The sequence below is a fragment of the Trypanosoma brucei genome, chromosome 6 (assembly GCF_000002445.2).
Source record: "Trypanosoma brucei brucei TREU927 chromosome 6, complete sequence".
Taxonomy (NCBI): Eukaryota; Euglenozoa; class Kinetoplastea; order Trypanosomatida; family Trypanosomatidae; genus Trypanosoma; species Trypanosoma brucei.
The window spans coordinates 729,040-755,500 of NC_007279.1; the positions used below are offsets into that span (position 1 = coordinate 729,040).

The 26,461-nt window shown below is 47.0% G+C and overlaps 10 protein-coding genes across 10 annotated transcripts, besides 7 other annotated features; all 10 read left to right on the forward strand.

Moving 5' to 3' along the window:
• Nucleotides 1–26,461: part of a sequence feature (sequence corresponds to BAC RPCI93-4M18) that runs on past both edges of the window.
• Nucleotides 602–623: a sequence feature (AT_rich).
• Nucleotides 696–4,157, forward strand: Tb927.6.2370 (ubiquitin-protein ligase, putative; the record flags this gene model as incomplete). Its single annotated transcript, XM_840265.1, has 1 exon — nt 696–4,157. The coding sequence occupies one exon, from the start codon at nt 696–698 to the stop codon at nt 4,155–4,157; it is 3,462 nt and encodes a 1,153-aa protein (XP_845358.1).
• On the forward strand, nt 4,984–7,149 carry Tb927.6.2380 (hypothetical protein, conserved; the record flags this gene model as incomplete). Its single annotated transcript, XM_840266.1, has 1 exon — nt 4,984–7,149. One exon carries the CDS (start codon nt 4,984–4,986, stop codon nt 7,147–7,149), a length of 2,166 nt encoding a protein of 721 aa, XP_845359.1.
• On the forward strand, nt 7,586–9,304 carry Tb927.6.2390 (hypothetical protein, conserved; the record flags this gene model as incomplete). The annotated part of the gene is made up of 1 exon (XM_840267.1): nt 7,586–9,304. The coding sequence occupies one exon, from the start codon at nt 7,586–7,588 to the stop codon at nt 9,302–9,304; it is 1,719 nt and encodes a 572-aa protein (XP_845360.1).
• Nucleotides 9,312–9,331: a microsatellite.
• Nucleotides 10,293–12,302, forward strand: Tb927.6.2400 (hypothetical protein, conserved; the record flags this gene model as incomplete). The annotated part of the gene is made up of 1 exon (XM_840268.1): nt 10,293–12,302. One exon carries the CDS (start codon nt 10,293–10,295, stop codon nt 12,300–12,302), a length of 2,010 nt encoding a protein of 669 aa, XP_845361.1.
• Nucleotides 12,756–12,776: a sequence feature (AT_rich).
• On the forward strand, nt 13,322–13,936 carry Tb927.6.2410 (hypothetical protein, conserved; the record flags this gene model as incomplete). Its single annotated transcript, XM_840269.1, has 1 exon — nt 13,322–13,936. One exon carries the CDS (start codon nt 13,322–13,324, stop codon nt 13,934–13,936), a length of 615 nt encoding a protein of 204 aa, XP_845362.1.
• Tb927.6.2420 (p22 protein precursor) lies at nt 14,348–15,031 on the forward strand (the record flags this gene model as incomplete). The annotated part of the gene is made up of 1 exon (XM_840270.1): nt 14,348–15,031. One exon carries the CDS (start codon nt 14,348–14,350, stop codon nt 15,029–15,031), a length of 684 nt encoding a protein of 227 aa, XP_845363.1.
• Tb927.6.2430 (hypothetical protein, conserved) lies at nt 15,892–17,232 on the forward strand (the record flags this gene model as incomplete). Its single annotated transcript, XM_840271.1, has 1 exon — nt 15,892–17,232. One exon carries the CDS (start codon nt 15,892–15,894, stop codon nt 17,230–17,232), a length of 1,341 nt encoding a protein of 446 aa, XP_845364.1.
• Nucleotides 17,502–18,668, forward strand: Tb927.6.2440 (hypothetical protein, conserved; the record flags this gene model as incomplete). The annotated part of the gene is made up of 1 exon (XM_840272.1): nt 17,502–18,668. The coding sequence occupies one exon, from the start codon at nt 17,502–17,504 to the stop codon at nt 18,666–18,668; it is 1,167 nt and encodes a 388-aa protein (XP_845365.1).
• Nucleotides 18,702–18,730: a microsatellite.
• On the forward strand, nt 19,181–20,722 carry Tb927.6.2450 (protein kinase, putative; the record flags this gene model as incomplete). The annotated part of the gene is made up of 1 exon (XM_840273.1): nt 19,181–20,722. One exon carries the CDS (start codon nt 19,181–19,183, stop codon nt 20,720–20,722), a length of 1,542 nt encoding a protein of 513 aa, XP_845366.1.
• Nucleotides 21,453–21,475: a microsatellite.
• Nucleotides 21,771–21,796: a sequence feature (AT_rich).
• Tb927.6.2460 (ubiquitin fusion degradation protein 2, putative) lies at nt 22,664–25,663 on the forward strand (the record flags this gene model as incomplete). Its single annotated transcript, XM_840274.1, has 1 exon — nt 22,664–25,663. One exon carries the CDS (start codon nt 22,664–22,666, stop codon nt 25,661–25,663), a length of 3,000 nt encoding a protein of 999 aa, XP_845367.1.

Sequence of the window (26,461 nt, forward strand, 5' to 3'; positions counted from 1 at the left end):
TATGTGGAGTTGAGTTTCGCATTATGTTGTAGATATTAGGTTTTTATAAGATCTCTGGGTCGTTTTGGAGCTGCTAGGGGATTGAACCGCAGTACGTGTGATGAGTAGCGACCCACTTCCGTTGCAAGTTTTTTTTTTTGATGTGGGGGAATGGGAGGGAAGAGAGGTGCTTACCTTATTGCTTCTGATGCCGAGGTTTCACGTTATCGCTGACCAAGTGGTTGCCCTTTCCTAGGATGTGCGGATAATTTAAAGTTAATGTCGTGATATGAGATGCCAAAATGGTCAGGGCTTTCGGGGTGTGTTGCTAAATTTTTTTTGAGGTACTTGCATGTCTCGGGTTCCGATTCTCTTTTCTGGTTGTTGCAAAATCTATGTGATTACATCGGTTGGCCGCGGAGCTCTGTTTGCTTGTAGTTTCGAGGGGCCGCTGTTTTGGATTGAGGGGAGGGGATATTTTGTGGAACCTTCCGGCATTTCGAAAAGTGTGTTGTTGTGGTGTGCTGTATATTAGGTTGATATTATCTGTGCAATGAAAGGTTGAGGCAAAGGGCTACAGGAACTGTTCCTAGAATGCAGTCGGAATGTGTGCGATTTCAGCTAATATATATATATATATATAAGTAAGGGAGGGTAAGGAGTTTGTTCCGTTGCTTTCACAATCCTCTGCGTTGTTGGTATTAGGGGGTTACAACATGTGTTGTTGTTTTTTCCCTTTCACTAATTACCCGACTTTTCACCGTTGTGCAGGGGCTATAGGGTGGACAGTTCCGCTGGTTAGTTTTGCTGTTATATATGTGATACTTTTTAACGTACCTATTTTTAAACTTTTCTCCCCCTGCTTTCCTCCCTCCGAAGCGCATAGTGATTTTTTTTTTAAATATCTCTTCTCGTGGTTGAAAATGCATGGAAATTTTGTATTTACCGGCAAAAGCCGGCCCAACCGGCTCACCCTCTCTAACGATCGTCAACCCTCAAAAAACGTTATTTTGAACAATGCTCGCGCCCAGCGTGAGCAGCGGCAGAAAGAAAAGAGGGAGTGTCAGGCGGCGACGTGCATCCAGAGAAACACACGAGGGTTATTGGCACGCATGGCTCTTGCTGAACTGGCGCGTGCTGCACTAAAGGAAATTAAAGAGACACAGGATGCAGCTGCTGATGGTGGTACCTCTCCCGAAGCGGATGAACCGTTAGAACGCCTTTGTTGGCTGTACGAGTTTGTTCGTCGTGGAGTAGTTGGTTTGTTGGTTTGTAGCGTACAGTTACGCGAATGCTCACAAATTTTATTGAATCGGTTGAGTGCTGTTTTGCGTGGTGGTGCCTTGGAGGAGCAACTGTTAGGTTTCCCCCACGCAATTATGCTGTTAATGAAGTTGACACTGGAAGCATACTTAACACCTTCCTGTGATGAGGAAGCCGTAGTAGAACGAAGTAGGGAGCATTTGCAGCCACTAGCATCACTGTTTGCTGCTGCGAAGAAACTGGGTAACGGAGCCGACATACTTATCTGTGCACTTGATCTTGTCATTCGACACAATGCAACTCCCGATGAGGAAATTATTTCTGCACTGTATGGTTTGTATGCTACTCTGTCACCCGCTGCAGCTGCGAGTAGCGTGCAATCTACTGCTAGTCGTACGTTGCTAGCTTACGCCGTAGGCTCGACTTCCAATGTTTCTTATTATCTTTCCCCTACAACGTGTGCGCTGAGTGTTCTGTTAGGCACCGTGCGCAGGGATTGTTACCCACGGGTGAGTGAGGAAACGAACGCGATATTCTTGGAGGCCATTGTGGACGTTACCCTGAAAATTTTAGAATCAACGGCGAGCTCGCCGCCGTTGCAGATTCTTGGGAAATTGGTGAGAGTCCTACCGTACTTCCACCACGGTGCTGATGAAGATGCACAGAAGCAAGTTTTACGGCGGAAATGGCTCATTTGTCTTTCACGCGCGACTCTCCTATGCAGCTCCGAGGATGAACTTATTCGAGAGACGTTATCAGATTTTCACCATTCGCACACCGCCGCGCATCAGGAACATGCGGCCCACAAACACCTGTCAACATACCTATTTAGTACGGGGTATGGCCTCCGTTTGCTTGAGGAGGGTCTGCGAACGAGTCTCTCGGCACATAGCACGGATTCTTTCTCCGACGTTAACCTTCTGTGTTGCGTGTTTATTTGGCCTCTCTACAAATTTGCCACTGCCTCTGCGCGCCAACGACTTGAGGCAACCACCATCATTTCAAAGTTTGTTTATTCTTCAGGCCTTTTGCGGTGTCTGTGGGATGTGTACCGAAATTGTCACAGCAGCACCTTCGAAAGCACAGCTGGAATGAGCGCAGCGGAGCTGTTGGAGTGCGTGGCCACTGGGAAGCTGCTTGACCTTCCTTCACCCGTTGCCCCACCCACAGAACTGCTCAGCAAGTTGTCGCTGCCTCGTTCCACGCACGGCCTGTTTTACGATCCATACCCCGCTGTGTCGGTAACACTTTTTTGTCTGATGAGTTACTTTGTTGACGCAACAGGTTTCTTGGAAGGACTTGATCGCTGCGCGGTGATTGATCGTGCTGACACTCTGAAGCTTATTTTTGCACTCAAGGGGATTTTGTATCAGTCGTTCTTCCACGGTGTGTTGCCGTACAGCAAATGTGAAGTGGTGGCGCAGGGGGCCCTCACATTGTTTTTAAAGCTGCATGTCGTAGGTGAGGCTCAATCGTTTGTTCCGCACCCGTCGGTTTGGATAATTTGCCACGATCACCTACTTCTAAAGACGTTTAAAAGTATTGAGTGTGGCACATGGTCCGCTATTGTGTCAAATGAAGATGATGAGGATTGTACCGAGGATGACAATGAAGAGCGGGAAGATGGACATTGGGCACCAAGTTTGCGTGAAGGGAACCATGAGTCGTACGTTTCCCTTCCATGGTGGAACGGGAGTCTTTCGTGGCCACAGGAGGAACGTTGCATTCATGTTTTGCAGCGTATCCCCTTTACCGTTCCATTCGGAGCACGTGTCACCTTGTTAACATCCTTTCTCTCTAGCCACGTGGAACGCAGCCGTCCCACCACGTGGGGACACTTTGTGGTGCGTCGCGGTTGCACTTTTGCCGACGCTTTTGACCGCTTTGCTGATAACCCCGGTAGTAGTGATATGTATTATGTCCGTTTCCGTGCGGCAAATGATTTGATGGAAGAGGGTTACGGCGACGGCGTCTACCGCGAATTTCTACTGTCCCTCTGCAAGGAGGGTTTTGCGGCGGAGCATGGGCTCTTTTGCTTGACGGATGCTGGATACGTTTATCCAAATCCTTTCAGCTGGGAGGTGACTGGTGATCGGGATCATCTCAAGCGTATCAAGTTTCTTGGTGCTATGGTAGGCCGAGGATTGCGTGATGGTGTTTTGCAAGATATTCCATTTGCTCTACATTTCCGTAATGCTATTCTGGGGCGCAGCAACTCCATCAATAACCTAAGGAGCTTTGATAGTCAACTTTACCGTCACCTTGTTTCTCTTATGAGTTTGAGCGAGGAAGAAATTGAAAACCTTGAGCTCAACTTCACGTACACCGTGGAGGCCCTTGATCGGGTGCACGAAGTGGAGCTTCTACACGGTGGTCGCAACATTGCTGTCACTCGCCGCAACTGTTTGAATTATATTCACTTGATTGCAGACTTCAGACTTAATCGTGAAACAGCCAAGCAAACACGGGCATTTCGGAGTGGTCTGGAAAGTATCGTCCACCGAAGTTGGTTACGACTCTTTGATAGTAATGAGGTCATGAAGTTGTTCGGTGGTGATGTAGAGTGTAACATTGATGTGGAAGATTGGAAACAGCACACTCAATACCACGTTCCTGACGACGCCACTAGCAAACCCGTACAAGTGTTCTGGGAGGTAGTGCAGTCTCTGCCGTTGGAACAGCAGAGGAAGCTTCTAAAGTTTTCCACTTCAATGAACCGCCCTCCGCTGCTTGGTTTCAAATTTCTCAACCCACCTTTCAAAATTCATGTCCTGTGGAATGAGGCAGAAGAGCGATTGCCATCTGCATCAACGTGTTTCTGCACTCTAAAGCTTCCACCGTACCAGACGTTCGGGGTAGCGCAGCAAAAGATAACAGCTGCAATTGAAGAGACGGATGACTTCGGTCTCAGTTGAGCGGATTGTTTCCCTCTTCGTTATCGTACACCTGAAAATATTGTGAAAGGGATGTCGAAATGACTGTTCCACACACAGGGGAGATGAAGTGGTTTCTGGCAGAGTAGTTTGTGCCTGTGTGTATGTATGTTGAGATAGATCGCTGCGATAACGGATGTGATCCTATTCTCGCTTAATACTCCTCCTTCCTTGTGTTTAAGGAAGAAATTAAAACCAGGGAGTTGAGGGAAGTTCCTTCCCTCACCCCAAAGCGCTTTCCCCTGGTTTTTTTTCTTTCAGAAGTTGTGCTTTGGTGTGCCAACGTATCGCTTGTGGTGTGCGTGTATCTCGCGTGCTCGTATATGTGCGTTCATGCGCTACTGCATACCCAATTTTTTTTTCGACGAACCTCCATCGTCATTCGTCACTTTTGGCCTGCGCTGCAACCTTTTTTGAAAGAGAAAGTAATTAGTTGATGTATGTTTGATGGTGCTTATTACTTCAGTGTGCGCTCACAACCTTTTTTTTGGGGGGGGGGGTGAATGACGCCCTTTTGCCGTTGGGCACGTTTCACTTCCCCTTCAGATATTTCCTGGTCATTGCCCTTCCCTCTTCCCCAAATGTCTCTCCTTTTGTGTCTTTCTTATAAGTATTGCTGTTGTCTTCACTGCATCCCACTCTTTTCGTTGTTGCTTTTTGTTTTTCCATTTTATTTCACACGCAAGGAGAGGGGAAAGGGGGGGCCTTTCTTCTTGTGGTTTAGACCTAGACCTGTATTATTACTTCTCTCCCACTTCATATTCGTCGTGGTACATTATTGCTACTGCCGTTGTAATTTTCCTTGTGAATGCTTAGCATCACACGGTGCATTCGGGGCTCGTTTATACTCAATGCACGCGTTGTCCCGGATTGGTGGCAGCCGTTTCATCGTGAGGAGCGGCATCGTACCGCTGTGGCTCGTATAGCGCATCTCCGCTCATCCACAGCCGACGGCGCTGCGGTCACCCGTGAGTCTGAGAGGGAAGCAGTACCCATCACGCTGCAAGAAGCGAACGAACTCGTTGACACATATACACGTAACCATAATGCAGAGGATCTCAGTTTGGTCCTTCAACACATCCGGGAAACACTACAAGAGTCGCTTGATAGTTTTCACTACCAATCACTCTTCCGCGTGTTTAACTACACACGGGATAAGGACAACGTCGAGCAGTTGCTCCTTATGATGGTGCAGCGCGGTGAAGTCGATGCTGCCGTGTTTGCGCGTATCATTGACACATTTCACTGTCTGAGCCCCGTTAATGTCCTCAGTAGTATTCTTCGCGTGTTTGCGGCAGCACAAGATGCGTTAGGTAACGAGATATGTGGTGCGGATGGTTGTCCACTGCTCACATCTGTACTCCACCATGTGGCTAATAGCAGCGACTACCCACCCACTGCATCCCTACTTGTGGTGGTGTGGATGCGCGCGTTAGGCGTGCAGCTCTGTGACTGGGACTACGTGCACATTTTTGCCGTACTTCTTTCGCATGCAGATGCGTTTCCGCGGGTACGGAGTACAATAGCGGTGTTTAATGACTTCCCTCGCGGTGAGGTCAGCCCACAGGCACTATTTCAGCGCCTGGAGGACCGCGGGGAACTGTCGCCAGCTTCTGGGCCGTTGAGTCTTCTTGTGGAGGCCATGCGTTCCTCGCTTCAGTTAGCTGGGGTGCCCCTGGAGACGCCTGTGAAAACTTGTGTGGTAAACACAAGAACGGCGGGTCTCTCCGCGATAATTGAGTTCGTTGTGGATGATATGGCATCCGCGGCGGCTGAGGGGAAACTTATGGGCAATCTGCTTCATTGTTACCATGCACTTGCCTTGCTACAAAGCACGCTAAGAAATAATACAGCTGCTGTGGAAACTCTGCACCGTGTTGCTCGTGAGGTGAAACGTCGGGAGTCCACACTCGAAAAGGGGACCGATCATGCTTCACTGGCGGCAAGTAGTGAATGCGTTCATCATCATTATCTTATCGATATGGGAACACTGCTGCAACGTGTAAGTGCCCATACTTTGCAGGGAGTCCGTGTAGACTATGCCAAATCAGCGCAAAGTGCAAGTTCTGATGTTTCACAGAATGACATTGTGGCGGCGGAGAGTTATGCCATAGTGTTTGTGCGGAGCAACGATGAGGCGAGGGAAGCACTGCGTCAAGTAACTGAGAGTGTTGATCTCACACATCATCGAACACGGCTCCAAACGAAGCTCATGTTTCGCCGCTTTGTGGAACTTTGTGCGCGGCACCCCAAAAAAAATTGTAAGATGACCCCCACAGGTCTTGAAGAGCGACGGAAGTGGGGTCGGTATTTGGACGCACGTGACACTTCTCTGGCTCTCTTTGGTTCAGCCAAGCAGGCACGTGATTCGATGAAGCATCTCTTTTATAACGACAACAAGATGCCAGAGCTCCGTAGCCCGGCAATAATTGAGAGAGACATGAATGATACGGCAGCCTTATTCAAATGGAAGCGCGCACCCACTGTCGCGTCACTGCGCCAACGTACATCAGTTCCTCATGTCCAATGCTCATCGCATGCTGTGCCGCGTCACCTTTGGGATCCCAATGTCTATAACCCCTATCCGCACGTTATGCTTTCTATTAGCCCTATGGAAGAAGAGCGCATCACTGATGATATTTTCCAAGAACTGTGGCGTGTCCTAATGAACCCTTCTCTCGTTGGGACGGACCAGTGGTATTTGCGGGATGCAGAAATGTATTTGTTGCTGATGCGTTGTCTTATTCACCGCCTTGACTGGGAAGCCGCTGCCCACCTCACTATCAAAACTATGGAGAGTCTCACTTATACATACATGATGGACCATGAGGTAACGCTTATGTTCAAGGAGATTGGGGATCCTGCGGGTTGCTTGGCTTTCAAAGTTGCAACAAAGTTATTTGACGGGCGTATTCTTAAGGATGGACAGAGCAAACGCGAAAAATTCCACCAGGAACAGTTTGGTGAATTGTGAGGTTGTGTGATTTGCTCGCTCTGTGCTGTGCTGTGCTTTGGGTGGAAGTAATACAATGGTGAGCGATTTAAAGGAGTGCGCTTGGGCGCTATTGTTCGGTGTACTGAACTGTTTTGTTGAATTTCCTCGTTATCAGATACGACAAGGATTGGAGGATGGACGCTGAGGGAGCGAATCAAAAAAAAACAAAACAAAGATTCTCTCTTACGTGGAGAAGGACGCCTTGCGGTGTCTGATTCTTGCGGCTACTCATGCGTTTTAATGTGGGTAGAGCTACGAGCAACCCAAAGGTCTTCATTCTTCACCTTTTCCGCGTGTATTCATGTTTTTTCTCTTTTGCACTTGTGTTGGACGAAACGCCGTGCAAAGTAAATAAGTGAAGTGGACGGCCGTACACGTATCTAAGCAAATAAATTGATCACACCCAAATACAGCCATGTCCTCTGTGTCAAGTGATCACATTGAGCTAATTCCTTCACTGAAAGGAGTGACGGTCTTTAGCGATCGTGCGCAACTTGCATTCGTTGCAAGCACCGCACTCGAATGCGGTACACATATAATCCACCTTCGGCCAGAAGGCAATTGGGAGGATATGATTACCAACACATTGCTGGTAAAAGTCCAAGACGGATCAAACCGCCACGTTGCGGTCCACGACGTTCGACTCAAACACACAGACCTAACGGAGGAAGTGCGAGAGGGGGTGAGAGTACTTAAGGATTCGATCGATGAGTTGCAGGGGAAGATTGACGCAGTCACCGACAAGAAAAAGGTTCAAAGCGCCGTTGAAGCAGCTGTTGAGAAGATTGAGAAAAAACTCATGATTATGGGCGAGCGGGATTGCCCATCGCGTGCTCATAAACAGTTAACAGATACGACGGCGATCACGTTATTTCTCTCTCAACCATCATCGTGGATGGAGCTCATTTGTTTCATAAGCGGCCGCAAAAGACACGTTAGGGAGTGTTTGCTGGAGTTGAAGGATGAAGAGACGAAGCTTCAGGCGAGCTTGTCAAAACTCCAGGAAGAACTAGGAGAGATGCAACGTGGAAAGCGAAGGCAGCGCCGCAACACAACTGTTGAGGTAACGTTAACGGTTCGTGAGCAACCCACCGAACTGAAACTTAACGTTAGTTTTGTTGTTACAGGAGCATCTTGGAAGCCATTATATGACATGCGTGTGAGCTCGAGTGCTTCAACTATGGATCTTACGTACTACGCGCAGGTGCAGCAGCGTACGCCCATAGATTGGAATAAGGTTCAACTGAAGGTGAGTACGGCGGCACCCCATTTCGGAACTCAGCCGCCCAAATTGGCAACGTGGAGGATTAGTCTCAAACCGCCTATTGCCAACTTGAAACCGCGTCTTCTAGCAATGAATTTGAGGGGGATGCCCATGCCGTGTGCTGCGAAGGCCGTGGACACGACTGATTGCAACGCCGCCCCCAGAGAGGCGAGGGTGAAGCAAGCCATCGTCTCTTCCTCGTCACCCTTCTCAGGTGCCATCAGTTCATTCCATGTTCTTGGTCTTACCACAGTAAGAAATAACAACCGATTGGTAAAGGTTGCCATTGCGAAGCAGACATTTCCGGTCGAGTTGGAGTATCACGCAGTGCCGAAGAGCGATAAAAGGGTGTTTCGAACTGCAAAGGCAAAAAACACAAGTCCATACATATTCCTTCCGGGGAAAAGTCACATTTTTGTTGATAGCACATTTATGTGTGGTTCGAGGTTGGATTTGGTACCGGCTGGGGCGGATTTCAGCGCTTCCCTTGGCGCCGACGAGAGAGTGGAGGTTGTGCGTAAGGAGGTCAAGCGTACTCGTTCCATAGTAACGAGAGTTGTGCGCTCCCCACTCGTGCGTATGGACCACGTATATGAATTTTCCGTGAAGGGAACAGTACAGAGGGAAACTACGCTGCTGGTGCGTGACCAATGTCCCCTGTCACCTGATGATGAGGTGAAGGTGTGTGTTGTGGAGCCTAGTTCCAAGGCATTAAAGGGGAGATTAACTGCCGACGGCATGAAATGTGCCATGGACCAGATGGGGATGATAGAATGGAAATTGAAACTTTCACCTGGGGCGAATAATCACGTATTTCGGTACGCGTTCCAGGTGGAGCACCCTGAGAGGTTGACTGTTCGAGGCGTGTGATCGGGAAATATATATATATATATATATCCATTTGTTGATCTGTCCCTGCCATCAGAAGGTCTTGACTTAGTGTTTCTTTTTTTTTTTTTTTACAACTATCACTACGATTATTGCCGATATTACTATCTTCATCTGTTTGGAAGCATACGAAAAATACTTTCTGTTATTGTGCGCGGAATATTCGTCACATCGTGAAAAATGTAAACTGAACAAAAAGGAAAAGGGGGTTAAGGAAGAGCTTTGTAAAGGTATTTCTACGACATATACCTTGTTATTGTTATCGTTGTTGCTTTAATATATTTTTTGAATCAGTGCTCTACCTGTGGACGTGTGCATGTACCAGTTCCTCCCCATTTTCATATATATGTGCTTTTACATATGCATAGGTATGTTCTTTATGTGTTAATATGACTGTGAGCGGCGAGTGTGGTCAGACGTTTTTTTTTTTTGGAGGGGGGAAATATGATCTCTAGAAGAGAAATTGTTTTATTTAACATATAAAAATGGTGTGTGTGCATGCAATATATAGTTAACAACTTTATCTCCATACTGCTTCCTTTATTTTTTTTCTCGTTCGTGTAGCGTCCGTTCTCTTTTTTGTTCTCATATATTGTTGCCTTCTGCCTTGGGCTCTGTCCCCTCCTTTTAGAAACTGCTTGGTACTTTACTCTGCGTGTTGATATATTGTCTTTTCTTCCCTCTCTTTTCGACAATGTTGTTCCTTTCCTTTTTTGTTTTCTTCCATGCACATGGGTACAAATACTATCCTGCCTATGCTGAGCCCTGGCTGCGGATTAAGGAGACGAAACCTCCTCCCCACTCCAGCAAGTTTCACAACTCACACTTGCATCACTTGCTTCTCTCCTAGCGGCCAACATTTCCAACTTTTAACCGGTAGTGCGCTTTGAATTGAGTCACACGACAAGCAAAAATTTTCCATAGAAGGTGGAACAGGAAGAGAAATATAAGGTTACAAAGAATAGTGACCATGGAAGAACTGCAGTGCGCTCTTCTCGGGTTTCACTCCGCGTCGTTACCCTTCGAGATATTGAAGGATTCTCCGTGTGATGCCGGAGTTACTGGCACTTTCTCGCAGCTCCACCCATCCGAGCGGTCGTTGGTCGGGGAGGTGTTGCCACTCGGGGAGATGTGTCAAACGTTACGGGCTCTTGCTACTGACTTTGCTGTTGGACGCACAGATGGGCTCTACATTTCAGCTATTGCATCCGCTGTCGTGCAAATACTGCGTAGTTACGAGGAATCCGTCCGAGCTGCTGTAACGCCGTCCTCGGTTGTGTCGCTCCGACCCACGTACTTTCTCGCTTTTTCACTTATCATGGAGATGGTTCAGCAGCAAAAGAATGCAGATCTTCTCCTTGTAACAATACAGTCGTTCCTTTCAAATCGGGAGATCCCCCAGAAGTTTAGGCTGTGGATGGGCGAGGCTGTGTGGATGTCTCTCCTTTATACCATTGGACACTATGTTGCTCATGGTGTTGTGCTCCATGGCCGCCGTGACTTCTTTATTTCTGTGAAGTCAAAGGGAGGAAAGGAGGACCACACACTGCATAGTGATCTCCTTCCTCATGGCATACCCATGGAACTTGGCTTACTGATACTCTCAGTGGGAAAAGAGCGGCGGGTTCTGCTCAGTGACGCTGAGAGTCACGGCAAGGAATATCTTGAGCAGCTTGCGTTGGGTGCGCAGGATGAGGCAGCGGATGCGGTGTTTAGGGCTATTTACCACCCATCGCTGTGTGTGAATGGTTTCCTCGTAGTGGATGAGCTGGAGACACGTGTTGAGGAAACGCATGCACTGTGGTCAAAGGCCTTGTGGCTTAAAGTTAGTAAACAGGTTGACCTGCGGAAACACATAGATGCGATGCGGGCGATGTTCTTGTGTCATCGCGGGGACTTTTGGCATACGTTTGTGGAGACCGCTTTTTCAACTTTTGTGGATGATACCATTTCACGATCGACGGTAACGGAGGCGGTGGTCAACCGGACTGCTGCGGATGCATTTGCATATGCACTGGAAATGTCAGGTTTAGGGGATGTGCGCGTGTTTGAGCGCTTCAGCACATTTGTGCGGCTCCCAATTGAGGCAGAGGAGGGTGAAGGAAGCGGGACTTTGCGCTCCATTGAGGATACGGCTCGAGCAATTCTGAGCTGCATGCGTGGCTTAGGGCTTCATTACGTTCCCCCGCGAGGTTTGCAACTTGTTGTGTCACCCAAGGCTATGGAGTACTATCAGCGTATCTTTTCATTTCATATTGTGAGGCGCTTTTCACTACACGCACTTCATTCTGTTAGGGGTCTCTTTTCTGAGGCACTGCTAACGAACAAGAACCCGTCGCCGGAGCTCCGCCGTGCCTTTGCAATAATGCAATTGTTGTTATTTCTCCAAACCACATTGGGTTACTATCTCCAGGTGGATGTGATAGTGCTAAGAAATGCTGAACTTGACAAGGCAATGGCAAAGTGTAAGAGCGTGCAAGATGCAAAGAGGTGTTTAGATCGCTACGTATGGCATATTACCGAAGGCTCTTTTATTGCTGAAGGGTCTAATGCACTTTTTTCAGCGTGCGAGGCTCTTTTCCAGTGTTCGTTTGCCCTCTATGTGCTTTGCAAGCGTTACAGGCTAGTTTCGTGGGCTGTTGAAGGCTCACGGATTCCGATAGAAGTGTTGGCTGCACTTGCAGCTTTGGAGACTCGTGTGCATCAGGAAATTATTGCCGCGTTTACGGGGCACCTTTCGGGATCTTCAACACGTGGGAACGAGCGGGCTCTGTGGGCTCGCCTGGACTTTAACCGATTCCTCTCCGCGGGGTTGTATGGTGGACCTTCTACTGTATTTCAGCAACCCCAGCGGCCTGTGCCCAGTAGAAGTTTATCAAGTTCCTTAAAAAGTTTGCGGGGCCCCACGCAGAGCCGACTCCGCGGGGAGCGAACGACAAAAGGAACCAGTTCCCCCACACCGAAAGCAGGGCACCGGTAGGTAATATTCGGGTGGCTCTGGTGACCACGAAATTTGACATAGTTCCCCGATTATCCTTTCATATTTCTCGATCGCTTGTTTCTATACTTCACGAAATGCTATGTTTCCTTCGCTGTACTCAAGAAAAGTGAGGAGGCGAAGGCAAGTATGGTTTTGTGAACATAACCCTCTTGTAACTGCTTGTAAATGTGTTCTTTATCGCTTTACACGGCTCTTTTTTTTTTTTCGTTGTTGTTGTTATTGAATGCACCTTTTTCTTTATGCCATTTCCTTTTTTCCTCATCGTAGAAGTTTGTTAAAGCAGACATAAACGGGTACGGGTGGATTCGGGGATATGGATTAGGAAAGGGATGTCCATAGTCGTTCAGCAACTATCTTTCTAGCGGTATCATACTATTCATTCTTAATGTCTTCTTCCCGCAGGTGTTTCGCGGCACGTCGACGACAGCTTACTATATATATATATATATATTTCACTGTATTTGTGTCTGTACGCGCGTACAGAGTGTTTCTACAAACCGGTTGCTCAGGTGTGGCTCCCTCGTCCCACGCAACGCATTGTTGAAAAGGTGGACTAAAGCCTTCTGTGCCGTGCAGCAGATGGTGGAAGCTGCATTTCCGTTTAAATCGTTCCCGTTTTCCTTTTCTTCTACATTCCCATGCGCTTCCTCCTCTTCTTTCAATGTCGGGTCAGGCAGGGAAGACATTCAGCTGCTTGTACGGTGTTTTTGAGTGGTTGATATTTCACAAATGTGTGTGACTTTTTGTAAGAAATAGTGTGTGTGTGTGTGTATGTGGAAATAACACATTATTTCATGTCTGCGTGCGCAAGCATCCTGATCCGAGTACTCGTTGGTTTGCTTTGCTAAATATTTGCTCCCACTTCTGCTAGTATCGTTTTTTTTTTTTTGCGCCATCTCCTCATTAATTAATTAATTATGATTTGCTCCGCTCCGTAATCATCTAACTGTTTAGGTGTAGTTTCAACCGTGTGGGTGTGTTGTCTGTAACATTAGTAGATGAAGAGACCATGGGGTGAGTCCGTTGGGACGCAGAGCAATCACACTCGCACGGATGGAGTCCAAGAGCCGTCCGCTTCTGCTGAACTCGCTGCATCCGCAAATGATGACACGCAAGTGAGAAGTGACGGGCGTAACGTACGTGTAAGAAGTTCAGGTTCTCCACGTACAATTGATACGGGTAATGGGGGCGGTTCAACAGTCGTATCACCACAGCGTCAGTTGAGTGACCAACGGTTACCGCAAGCATCCTCGAGACATGAATTGCTGGAGGGCACTTCTGAGTTTCTGTTGCGTACGGAGGGGAATATTCCATGCTCCTTTGGTAATGTGCCGAAGGATTCTATAGGTTATGAATCGCAGTGCTGTTGGAACTTGTACAATAATACGGGAACAACGCACTATGAACCACCATGGAGGACGTGCTTAGCTGTGGAGAAGAACCGGGAGAACCCCTATTATTTGCCATGGCTTGACTCCATGAAAATACCTCCACTGGATGAATTACTTTCGAAAGTAGACGAGCGGAAAAGCAAAGCAGCAACCTCTGGTGATGTGGACTCCGGCACGAACGATTCTAATGTAAAAGACGGATCTACGAAGCATGCGGATTAGCCACGGTTACCAGCATAATTGCGGGTGCGTTTGCAAAGAGCAGCATCGTTCTCAAATGTTTCTCTCTCACTTTTTTTAATCCCTCAGTTTCACGGTACAGCGGGAGGCGTGCACAAGCTTTCGCTTAATAGTCGAAAGCTGCGTTGATTAAGCATGTAGGGGACATCCCTTCTCCGTACCGCTTGGATACGTATCTACTCATCTCTCTAATTTATTTGGTGAAAGTGTTCCTCTCATGTGCTCTTTACGTAGTGGTACTTTCTTCGTTTTTTTTAAATTTCTCATAATACTGTTGCCGTCGACGTGGTTACCGCTTTCTATTCAAATTTATATAATTACTGATAGCCGTTCAGAAGTTATTAGCGACATTGATCGGGGCGTGAAGCGAGTAAAAGGTCAGTAAGGTGAAGTATGCGTCGTGCACTTGTATTCACAGCTTTTGCTGCTAACTCAGCCGCAGCAGCTTTCGCTGCTTCTTTTGCCAAATCACACACGGCGGTGGTAACAAATCCAACGGTACCCCAACCCGTCTACATGCAGCAACGCTTGGTATCGGACCAACGACTTTCTGAAGCCACTTTACGTGAGTTGGAGGATGAACGCCAACGCGCTGGACTACCAGAGAAACCGGAAATACCTGAGGGGTGGACAATAGACCGTAAGCCTGGTGTGACACATTTCACAATGCGCAAATCCCATGGGGACGAGGAAATTATCCTGCAACTCACAGGAGAAGATAGATCAAATGAAGAGATCACGCGCACTCTCGATGTTTTGGTGGTTAATGGCGGGAAGGCGTTGGTGTTTGGCATGAGTGTGGAGGATGGCGAGTTTGTGATCAACAATGTCTGCTTCCGGCATGACGGAAAACTAGCCTTGGACACGTCGGCAGAAGCACAGTTTCAGAAGAGCCAGCTGTACATGGGCCCCGACTTGGCTGATCTGGAGGACCATCTTGTGGACAGCTTTACAAGCTATTTGAGTGCACGTGGCGTCAATGATACGCTGGCTAATTTCATTGACCAGTTCAGCTTGTGGTCAGAGCAGGCGGACTACGAAGAGTGGCTGAGCAGCATTAACAAATTTGTTTCGTAACGTAAAGAGGAGAGGAGGGGGGGGGGCGGGAGCACAACACAAAAAATAAAGAGAACTGTGGAAAAAAAACAAGAAAGGGGTCTATAACTAGACTGCTCCAGTAAACATCTTTGGTTCCATTGTTGCTGGTGTTGCAAAGCTACATTTAATGAATTCCTGACTTTTCTGTTTGACTCTCTTAGTTATTTTTGTTTGTGCGGAAATCATTTTTTTTTGTTTTTACTTCTCGGGTCGAAGGGGCAGCAAAAGTACCGGCAGAAAGACGATATCGAAGATGAAAATGAAGGGGAGGGGGAGGGGAGAACACGGCGGCGTGATGCTTGTGGTAGTGGACAGTGGAAGGACAAGGGAGGGGCGATGATGCGAAAAAATTCGGACAAGCATAAATAGTTGCTCATTTTTTTGTAAGGAAGGACCATGGAGAAGGTTTGGTGCCATGGATATGAGTCACATTATTTGGATACCTGTCGCACTTATGTGCCCTTTTCTTCTGTTCAAGATGAGGGAGAAATCCGATAATGGTCAACTTTTGTAGTTATTACTGATTTGGACGCCCAAATTGCTTCCCTCCACTTTTTTTCTTTTCATTCGTCTTCTTTCGTTCTTGTACGCTGCCCCCCCCTTCGTATTCGTAGTGCGGCGCGTAATGGTACTACTTCCTTTTTTTATTGCCTTTCTTCACCCATTTCTTTCCAAAATGTGGCTGACCTGCATCTTGATTTGAATTCTCTTATTTCACATATTATATCACCTGAACACGCGTATGCTAAAGTGAATAAGCGAAGACACTCCACACATTTGGGGTGTTGGTCCCATTTCCCCGCTCATCAGACGTATTGATTTCAAACGTGTGCATAGACATGGCTACAGAAGCGGAGGAATACGTGGGAGGTGTACCAATTATCGTGTCGCTAAGTAAGACGGACTGCACCATTATGGAGGAACCACCTTCACTTTCATATTTGCTGCCGCGCACAACGGCGTTAATGGCAATACGCGATGATGTACAAAAGTTCTTTTCACCCTTCATAGCTGCGCAAGTGGACACTCCACTACTGGTTTGGTTCACATACAATAATGAACCTGTTCCGTGGCAATACCCTGTTGGTGCTATAAAGGACAGTATCATAGCTCTAAAGTTGTGTGAGGGAAGTGGAGCGGATGTGCCTTTCCTTCCAGATACGGTGGCAGCGCTGCCCTCCCCCGCAGAATTGAACCCACACTCATTTACTGTGCCATTATTGCTGGAGGCGCGTGTTACTTGTGTTTCGTCTGACAAACCTTTAGGAGTTCCATGTCCTGGGCAGGAGGACAATACGGCGTGTCGAAACTCTGAACAAACCGTACGAGACTACTTAAAGCAAATAATGAAAGGAACATTTTCTGCCATGTATGGAAGCATAAAAGGGATAATGGACGCTCGCAACGAGGTCATCAACGATATGTTGAACTTCGCTTTGTGTACGCATATGGGGGAACCGTTGGTGCAGGCGTTAAGAGCGCACAACGAGCGTATGACAGTGCTGCGGCGTACAGTGCGCAACTTCTCAAATGTTGCTGTTATGATCAACATGCCTTTGGCGAATAAATTCATGCATTTTGCTCTTTTTCGTGTTCCTGCATCTACATGCATGGCGTCTCAGGGTGGTGGTTCTACTTTGAAGGGTGGAGATTTCAGGTCGAGTATATCGAGTGTGGAACAATCAAGTGGAATAGTGGAAAGTGTACAAATTGGACAAAGCGTTGATGGTAATGACGGTGGAATGGGGGCGAGCAACGCGACAGTTGTAGCCGATGACTGTAATGTAACATTTGGAGAAATTATTTGGCGCGCTTTGCTAGTGCCGTGGTGTAGAAGAAGCAAACAAGCCGTTCCCGACGGTGCGCCTGCAGATCCTGCAGCGCCGTTCTTTCAAGCCTTATCACGCTTTTATGAAGGTATGAATGATTATGTAGCGTTAGGTGGTGTCGTTTCCTCTTCACAAGCGGGAGTACTGATCGACAAATTTATTTCGTGCAGTAATGCAGAAAATGATGCGGATGGAATATATGTTACGTCTTCCACCGCACCAACTCGGCGTCAACGCCTTGGTTTCGTTGTTCAAGGAACATGCCCTCCTCTTCAAACTCCAGTGAAGTATTTGCTGGAACGGTTTACATCCGCCGATGGGAGGTTGTACGTCACATTTACAGTGTTTTGATGGATCATATGAATTACATTTCCATGGGCGCTGAAATAGCTTCTACTACTGATAAGAAAGTGGGGCAAAGTGAGTGAGCTGCGGTTGTTGTGATTGGAGTTATTGTTTAATTGCCTCAGTGTCTCACACGTTCACGTTTTGCATTTGTGAATACACTGTTGTTCTTCTGACTACCCTCCTGCTTCTTATTTATGTTGCATTTTTTCTTTTTGATAATCAAAATATTGTATCATTTTACAGTTGCAAGGTAATAGTAGTGGCATCTGCTAATGCGCAAGAAGAGCGTGCAAGAGACCGATGAGGTTCCGAACGAGAGATTACCTCACATTTTGTCGTCTTCTGATGATCCAACTGAAGTGAACAAAGCTCTCGTTGTACTTCTACGGAGACTTCGCGCAGGTGCCGGCGAACCCATTTCTCTCTCACCAGCAACTCTTAGTCAACTCCTCCGTATTCTTGTGGGGCGCACAGATGATGCGTGGTTGGAGGTGAGAAAGAAAATTGCTTTTGTGTTTAGCGAGTTACTATCAAAGGACAATGCGGATGTGCTGGCGGATGCACTGCTCTACGGACGGTTGCACACCACAACAAGCAGCGAAGCTCGCGCCAGTCGTATTGACTTTGGAGGCGTGGATGAAAATAGTGCGCCGGACCCGTTCACGTCACTGAAGAAAATGAAGGAAATTTTAGGAAAACTGGCAGAGGCACATGGTACGGTGGAGCGGTGTGTTCCTGCGGCCGATGTTTTCCGAACATTTTTGCGCCTCCCTGCTCTTTTGGAAGTCATTATGTCGCCAGAGCCGCTATTCGATGTTGAGGACAACGACGGATCTGCTCCCGCCCACCACGCAACGAAGAAACGCTGCTTCAATGATACTTGCATTGGAATACTTTGTCGCAGTGCGCAGGCTTACACAACAGCCCTTTGCACAGAAACTTGGCGCTCACTTTCCACTGCCTTATGCACAAATAAAGCTCTTTCGGCACCTTTGCTCTTGTGTTATTTCAACGAATTTGTGGGCATGTTCCTGGGCTGCTTGGAAGGTGATAACTTCGTGGCAAAGCTTCATGCTCTGGAGCTCATTGATGCCATTCTTGAAGATGCCGCTTTTCTCAAAGCACGCCCAAAGCTTGCAGAGTCTCCGGCGTTGCTTTGTGCGTTACTTCCCCTGACGAACTCACGGTCACAACACATTCGTTTCCTTACTTTTGATGCAATTAAAGTTTTCATCGCAAAGGGAAACAAACCAGCCCCGATCCGTTATATTCTCTACATAAACCGTGAAACACTGGCACGCTATGTAGAGGATTACTCCCCCAATGAAGCAACCATCGGGAAAGTGTTGAGTGCGGAGAAGGAAAAAATTCTGCGGAGTCTTCTTTCATTAGAACCACTGAGCCATGAGGAAGAAGTATTGTTGAATGCGTCGGCGTAGCGTTTGGGTGGAGGTGCTATATATATATATATATGTGTGTGTGTGTGTGTGTGCATGTGTGTTTATGCTTGGTATTTGGTGTTTGAAGAATTGTTGGTGTCTTCATGTGTTAACCTCCGGCAATATTTTCCCTTTTGTTTGTTGTCCCCTTCGTCCCTGTCGCTGCATTTCTGATTTATATCCTCTTTCCCTTCCATCTTTGTGTCTCCTTTTTTTTTTCAAAAAAAAAAGAATATTGTTGTGGTGCTGTTCGTACCCCATTGTGAAATATTGTGTGCACGCTTGAGGGTAAAGTGTGATATTCAAATTTGACCACGGTAAAAGAAATAATAAAAGGTCAGAGTGTAACGCCAAGGGTTGAAAGAGTGCTGAAGTGGAGGTAGCGTTACATTGAAGGGTAACGTGACATTCATCAAGTGCAACGAGAACATTCTGGATATAAACAAACTTGATTTTTTAGCAGACGAGAAAAACCGTCGTCGTACTGTTGGTTCTATTGGTGACACTGTGGTATGCCCCGTAGTGGTGATGCCAAGAGCAGCGGCAGTGAGGTTGCTTGCCGCACATTTGACCCATGTCAACTTAATTTATCTTCGGCAACGCCCGTGGGCTCAGGGGCAATTTCTCATGTAGTGCGCACAACCCTGCAGGGCGCGGCGAACACCCCAATAGCGGTGAAGATTCTGTCGAAAATTCAACTACTTCAGCAGAAAAAAGTTCAGTCGGCGATGAATGAGAAACGTGCACTCTTAGACTTGGCACCACATCCCTTTATCGCTCGCTTGTACGGCACGGCCCAATCCGAGGATGAGCTGTACTTTGTTATGGAACACCTCCCACACGGAGACCTTTTAGAGCATATCAGAACCCGGTATTCACGACATTCGTGCCGCCGACACTCTGAAGATGTTGCCAACACCCCGAGTGATCGTAATGGGCTGCAAACATCGTCTAGTTCCACTCCTTGTTTGGACTTCCACGACATTCAGCTCATTACGGCGCAACTTGTCGTGGGGCTCGCTCACGTATTTGCGAAGGGTTTTGTGTTGCGTGACCTTAAACCTGAGAATATCGTGTTCGACGAAAAATATCGTGCGTGCCTGATCGACTTTGATACGGTGGATGTGGAGGGCCGCACCGCACTGCCCATATCCAACAAAGGAGTTGCGGTACGCAGCAAACGCTCCAGCGGTGAAGGGAAGGACGGAGCTAAGAAACGACTAACCATTTCATCCATACAGACGATGCGGCGCAATACCGCTAATTTTTGCGGGACAGCGCAATACGTCTCACCTGAGATGGTAGGGGAGTGCCGCTGGAGTTACAGTAGTGACCTTTGGGCTCTTGGCACCGTTGTTTATGAGATGCTGTATGGGAAACATATGTTTTCGGGAGATAATGCCTTTAAGGTAATGAAGGCTGTGGTAAAGGGCGTTTCACCTGAGAATGTCCCCTTTCCTCGTGTGGATATCGGTCCAGAGTTTGACGCCTTTGAGCGCACGAAGGATTTCATAGTTCGGTTGTGCCACACAGATCCAACTCAGCGTCTTGGTGTGAATCCAATCACTGGAATGTTCGATCTGGATGTGCTAAGACAGCATGACATATTTGGGGATTTCTGTTGGGATGTTTTGGATGAGCACGTTCAGCAATACAGGCCCGTTGACATTTCCGCTAACCCCAATGAATGCGCGGCTCCCGCTTCGTTCCGCGGGCCGCTGCATCCGCAAATGTTGTCGGATCACACAGCTTCCCTGGAGTCTCACTACCACGCTGTGCCAGTTCATAACCCAGAATACGCTGAGTACGTTTATACGGCTACTGCCGATGTTAATCCGTTTGAGCGGTGGGCGTGTGGTGTTGTTGAGAAAGATGCTAATTATAATGTGGAAAATGAGGCTGTAACGAGAGGGTTGGAGAAGGAAAGTGTTCCCAAGCTTAGCGCAGAAAACTCTGAGTGCGACGGCAGTGATGATGATGATGATGATATTTCCGTGATTGATGATGTTGGTGTGCAATACTTCAATAATGTTCATGAAGATTTCATGAAGTAATGGTATTATGTGTGTGTGTGTGTGTATGTATGGGAGGCATTCGTCACTCTATTTCCTTTGCAGTAATTCAGTTGTTACTTCGAGTTTTGTTCCTTTCTGAAGTGGTAGACACAATTAAGGTCTCTACCTTTTCTCTTCTTTTTTTTTCTCTCTGGGGGAATTATTCCCTCCTTCGTCTTTTTTTTTTAATATATCCTGACCCATTATTGTCGCGGTCTCCACTGGCCTGAAAAAAGTACCCGAGAGGGCGAACATATGCGAAAGTTTTGTTGGATTAAATGTTGTTGTATTTGTTTTGCAACGTACATTCCCTCTTTTCTGATTTAGCTCCCTTACTCAAAATCGACACCATGCTTGTATGGTTTCGACGGTTGCAGTTGCGAAAAAAAAAAGAAAACAGTGGATATGGAGCAAAATCTAAGAAGGATTTCCCACTCCTTTTCTATTTTATTGCCTTGCGCTACAAAGCCAGCGTGGTCAATGCACTCGTAAGATATCAGCAGGATGAAACGTTGACCTTTGCAAGGAGAGTGGGGAAGAAATAACTTTGTTTACCCTACGCTCGCAATGGTTCCACTTATCCATTCGTATATTTATCTTTTTATCTATTTACATATGCTTGTATCTATTTATATGTACGCATTCATTTATGAATATATGTGAGTTACCAACTGGCTTGTGGAGTGCCTTTGGTTACTGCGGTTTGATCCAGGAAATTAGTTGCATGTTGGTGGAGCGGAGTGGAGTGGAGTGAGAAGATAAATGGAGGGGGATTGCCTTTAACAGCAGCACTTTATGTAATATGGGTTCTTTGCAGGAAATTGCTTTCACTCATGAACATACCGCTCATAATTTCCGCACCATGTGATCTATTAACGGCATATTTTGATACTGGTAGTCGCAAAGGTTTTATTCCTTAACATATTAACCAAAAAATTATGAAAAAAAAGTACACATGACGCGGTAGCGTTCGTCCCTCGCATCATACCACCTGACCTCTGGTGAGGCGCATGCCCAAAAGCGTGTGTACTTCAACTGCTTGTGCCACTTATTATTATTATTATTTTTTTTTTTCTTAAGGAGGGGAGGAGGGGTTGAGTGTGAGGCGTTAAGCTGCAGATGGTGATACGACCATATCGTGGAAACCGTGAGGGCAAAGGGTTGCATGATGTTTTATTCTCTTTGGATTTACCGTATGCAAAACAGATGATATGGGTTGTATAACATTACCTAGCTGATCAAAGGAGTTGTGTATATTTGTGCGTTAACGCGTATTATACATTAATTGGAGGTGATAAAATGAATAAGCTTCAAATGTTTTCTATTCGTCTTTTATGTTTTGTTTTGCGTGTGTGTGTGTGTGTTTTCTTGCTTTTTTTTTAAGTTGTGGCACTGCAGCAGGGAAGTTGGTGAGGGTTGAGGTTGTATCATCGTCAGCGTTGCAAGTGATTGCGAACTGGCAGGAAGCGCCTCTTTTGAATTGAAAGCAACAAAGCTGATTTTTTTGAAAAAGAAATATATAAACATGCATATACAAGGTGTGTACAGTACAAGAGGAGAGTGAGCATGTTTTACGGTTGTAGGGGAATGCTCTGATGAGTTGCGCTTAGTGATATCCCGTGCGTAAATAGCAAAAAGAAAAGACTAACGAATACAAACACTTTTCTATTTTACCTTGACATGTCAGGCTTGCTCACACACTGTTTGAGTTTGCAATAGCACCAAAATCAGTGTTATTTCTTTTTGCATTTCTTCCCTTGTTTAAATTTTTTTATTGCTTCGTGTACTTTCTATTTTCCTTTTTCATAGAGTCTGTTAACCAAATTAAAAGGGGAGGTGAAGAAATAGGGGACGCTGCTTACAAGGATAGTATTTTAGAAATACATTCAGGTTGGTAAGCAGACACGACAAAGCGTTTTTCTCTCCCTGTTTTCTGCAACCATGATTGAGGTAAGCAGTTTGGAGCAACTGTTGTCTTTTATTCAGAGGGAAGCCATTCTCGTAGTTAAGTTCTATGCTGATTGGTGCGGGCCATGCAAGCAGATAGAGGGGCAGTATAACGTGTTGAGTCAAGTGTTCACAGCGGTAACATTTTGCACGTGCAATATTGACCGCAATCGAGCCTGCGCGGAGCGTTTTCAGGTGCAAAGTATACCAACATTCATAATTTGGTACCGTGGGCGTGTGGAAACGACAATCCGTGGAGGAGATTTACCCCAAGTGGAAAGAGTAATTGTCGATTTGACCAGACAACAGCAGCATGGTGAAGTGGCGATTGCTTCGGCGTCACGGGAGCAATCTGCATCACGCCCAATCCACGAGATTTTGCTGGCGAAGATGAATCAACTGGCGCAGACCATCAAGACCACCCCCGCAAACAAGGGTGCTGAACAAGGTGCTTGCGAAGCAGTTTATGCTCTTCTCGAAGCCGGCTGTGAGCAACAACCGTTCGGTGCTTTGTTGCTTCCCTACTTTGCTTGTGAGGGATTCAGTGCGGTTGCTGTGGATGCCCTGTTTGCTTACATTTCTTCCAAGGGTGAGCCATATTCCAAAGGCATTCAAATAATTGTCAATAGAATGATGACCCAATTGATTGAATTTTTCCTGGCTTCGACCTTGGACCAGACTCGCGAACTATGTATGATGCAGCGGGCAGTGTATTCTATGGTGACATGCCGTTCGGTTCTGCCTATATTTGTTCATTCACACCTCTTTTACAGCGATTCTTTTACTGATGGCTTACAACTTGAGTATGGGACTATCTTAGGTGCCATACTCGGTGTGGGTGTGTTTAGTCGCGCATCCCGCCCGCTTCCACCACTCTTGCGCATGGTTGAGTGGAGGGGCTATATGGACATGTTTCCTACAGAGTCGGAAGACCACTCTCAAAAAATATCGGACCTGCAGAGCAGCATGGAAACTGCATGTGATGCGAACAAACGTATAGTCCTGGTGCTGCTCCAAAATAAACTGTCCCGTTTTCACACATTGCGGTTCATGGGGTCGGCCCTACGTCTCAACGCCGGGTACACCAGGACCATGCACCATGATTTGCCTCTTTCCTCACGGTTCTTTATGTGCCAACTGAATGATGTGTTAATGGAGGCTGCGCTTCCTGTGTTCACGAAGGGATGTGATGCGTCATCTATTCCACCTGCTTATCTTTTGGAAGATCCGGGTGAGGAAACGGTCGTGGACTTTGGGGAAAGTGTAGAGCGCATCACCCATTATGATGAAAACCGACCGCTTCCTTCCTTTCCATCACTTCAAGAACCCTTCAAACCTACTGTGCATCTCTTTTTCCTTGCGGCTCGCTCAATGATGCTTAGCGTGTCAGTTCTCATCGAGTTGCATGAACGAGTTGAACATGAATCATCACGACCGAACACCTCAACTCAACAACGTGCCTTGTGTATTGTGGAAAAGTCGCTCGTTGAAGGGCTGATTGGCTCCCACAGTCTTGGTCAGAAACGTGTGCGTTTGTTGAACGGAATTGCTGGGTGGCTTGTAAAAGTTATGGGCACGCTGGAGGATGGAACTCTTTTACCTGAGCCACCTGAGACCTGGAAGTATTTACCACAGCAGTTAGTGGAAGTAGTCATTCGTGGCATGCAGCTTGCTCCACTAGACTATCCCGACGTGGAAAATGTTATCTCACTTATGCTTGTTTTGATGGGGAACACAGTATACTTTCCTAAACCCCATACACATGCGCTTTTTCCAGACTTTCTTCTGCGGCTTTTGCGAAATGAGGATACGCAGCAAGCCTTAATGGCACACCGATGGTTTTCCCAGAATATCGTACGCAGTTGTGTTTTATGCTATATTGCGGTGGAGAAGTCCACCTACGAGAAAGTATCGGTGCGTTACACACTTTCACGGTGCACGAAATCATTTCTTTTGCACGAATCCTTGTGTCAACCTGTACGTGCAGAGTTTGAAGCAGGCGGGACGCTTTTGGAACGCTTTTCGCACATGGTCACTGCTGAGGTTAACGACGCAGTGGATCAACTGATTGGCACATTAACGCAAATGAACCGTCTCGTGCGTGAGGGTGCCGATCTCAGCGAAAATCCCAATCCTCATCGCGGTGATGGTGGAGGGAACGATGGCACTGCAGGTCGTGCCGCGACTGTTAATCGTGGAACTCATAGGAATACGGAAAATGAGGAAGAAAGTGAAGATGAAACTGAGGGCTCACCTCAGTCTTACCATCAGCTTGGTCTGGGGTTAAAGCAGCGGATTCTTCTCTTTGAAGGTAGTGTGGACCTGTTCATTCAGTTGGCATCGAGTTTCCCCAAAGGCGTTGCCCAGAACATGGTGGCGCAGCAAATTAGCCAGATGTTGGCGCGAAGTCTTACTAGTTTTGTTGGAGCGGACAGTAAAAAACTGAAGATCGAGCATCCGGAGCGCTACGGTTTCCGACCTCGTGAAATACTTGGACGTATTGTTGAGTGTTTGGTACAGTTCGTTCGCTTAGAGAACTTCCTGCGATGTCTGTGTAACTGTGGTGTGCCGCAAAAGGATATCCTCCAGGCGATGAAGGTAATTTCAGAACGCGGACTAGTTGGTGAGCATCTTGTGTGGAAATTGAATGAGATCGCTTCTTCCCTCCAAGCCATGTCGGCACGGGTACGTGAAGAGGAAGCCCTATGGGATGAAGCGCCGGAGTTTGCTCTCGACGCCTTACTTTCCACGCCGTTGCTTCGTCCCATAGCTCTGCCTTCTGATGTAAAGGATTTGGACGATCTTGTGTATACAAATGAGGACACTCTTCATCACCTTTTGTTGTCGGAAAGCAAACACCCGTTTACTAAAGAGTATCTGGATGAAGAGATGGTGAAGGAGTTCAACGCACGTGAGGACGTTATGCAGGCGAGGGAGCGACTTCAAAACCGCATAGCCGAATGGTTGAGGAACGCGAAGGCGCACCGTGAATGATGCAGAAGAATGATAGAGAGTGCGTGTGCGTGTATGTGTGGTATTGTGCTGTTGGCTAGAAACGGCACCTTCTCTATGAGCTCCCCATTTTTTTGTTTTGCTGTGGGTAGTTATGACTTTCTGCATTCTTTTCGGTTGTGTGTTTCATCCGAGGTTTCTTTTCGTTTTCATTAGGGGTAAAGTGGGGGACGGTTGGCACACTCCTTCATTTCCAGCTGTTTTAATTTTGGGGGGCTGATCGTTGAGAATTGTGGTTTGCGGTGTTACTTCCCTGCACACTTCGCGGTGCCGGACGTGTAGAGAAATTAAGTGCCATCATGTGAAGCCATTGGAGTGGTCGTGACCCAATGACCAGTGGTTATTGTTGGTGGGGTGGGTGCCCAGCGGTCGCGCCTGTTCGATGTAGTGCTTAACATTCTTTGTTGTTTTATTTCATCCATTCTTAAGAGTTTGTGTTCACTTTTGTGGCGTCGAGTGTTTATCTTTTAATTCCATTCGGTGCCTTTTTCCCCTGTTCCCGTTTGCGTTTTCAAACGGTTGTGCGGCAATCCGACAGAGGGTGAAAGCTGAAGGTTGGTGAGGGGACTATTTCTATGTGAGGGAATAGGAGTGGTATTGTGGAAGACTTGTTGCATGTCTTCACGTATATAACGCAATTTTCCCTGCTTTGCTGCAAGTGGATCGGCATGTTTTCAATCCACAAAAAAAATTTTTAAGCTTAAACCACTGGCCGACGCTTGTCGCTGATAAAGGAAACCGAGATGGTTCAGTGCGCCTTCAGCAAACTGGTGGCTGTGG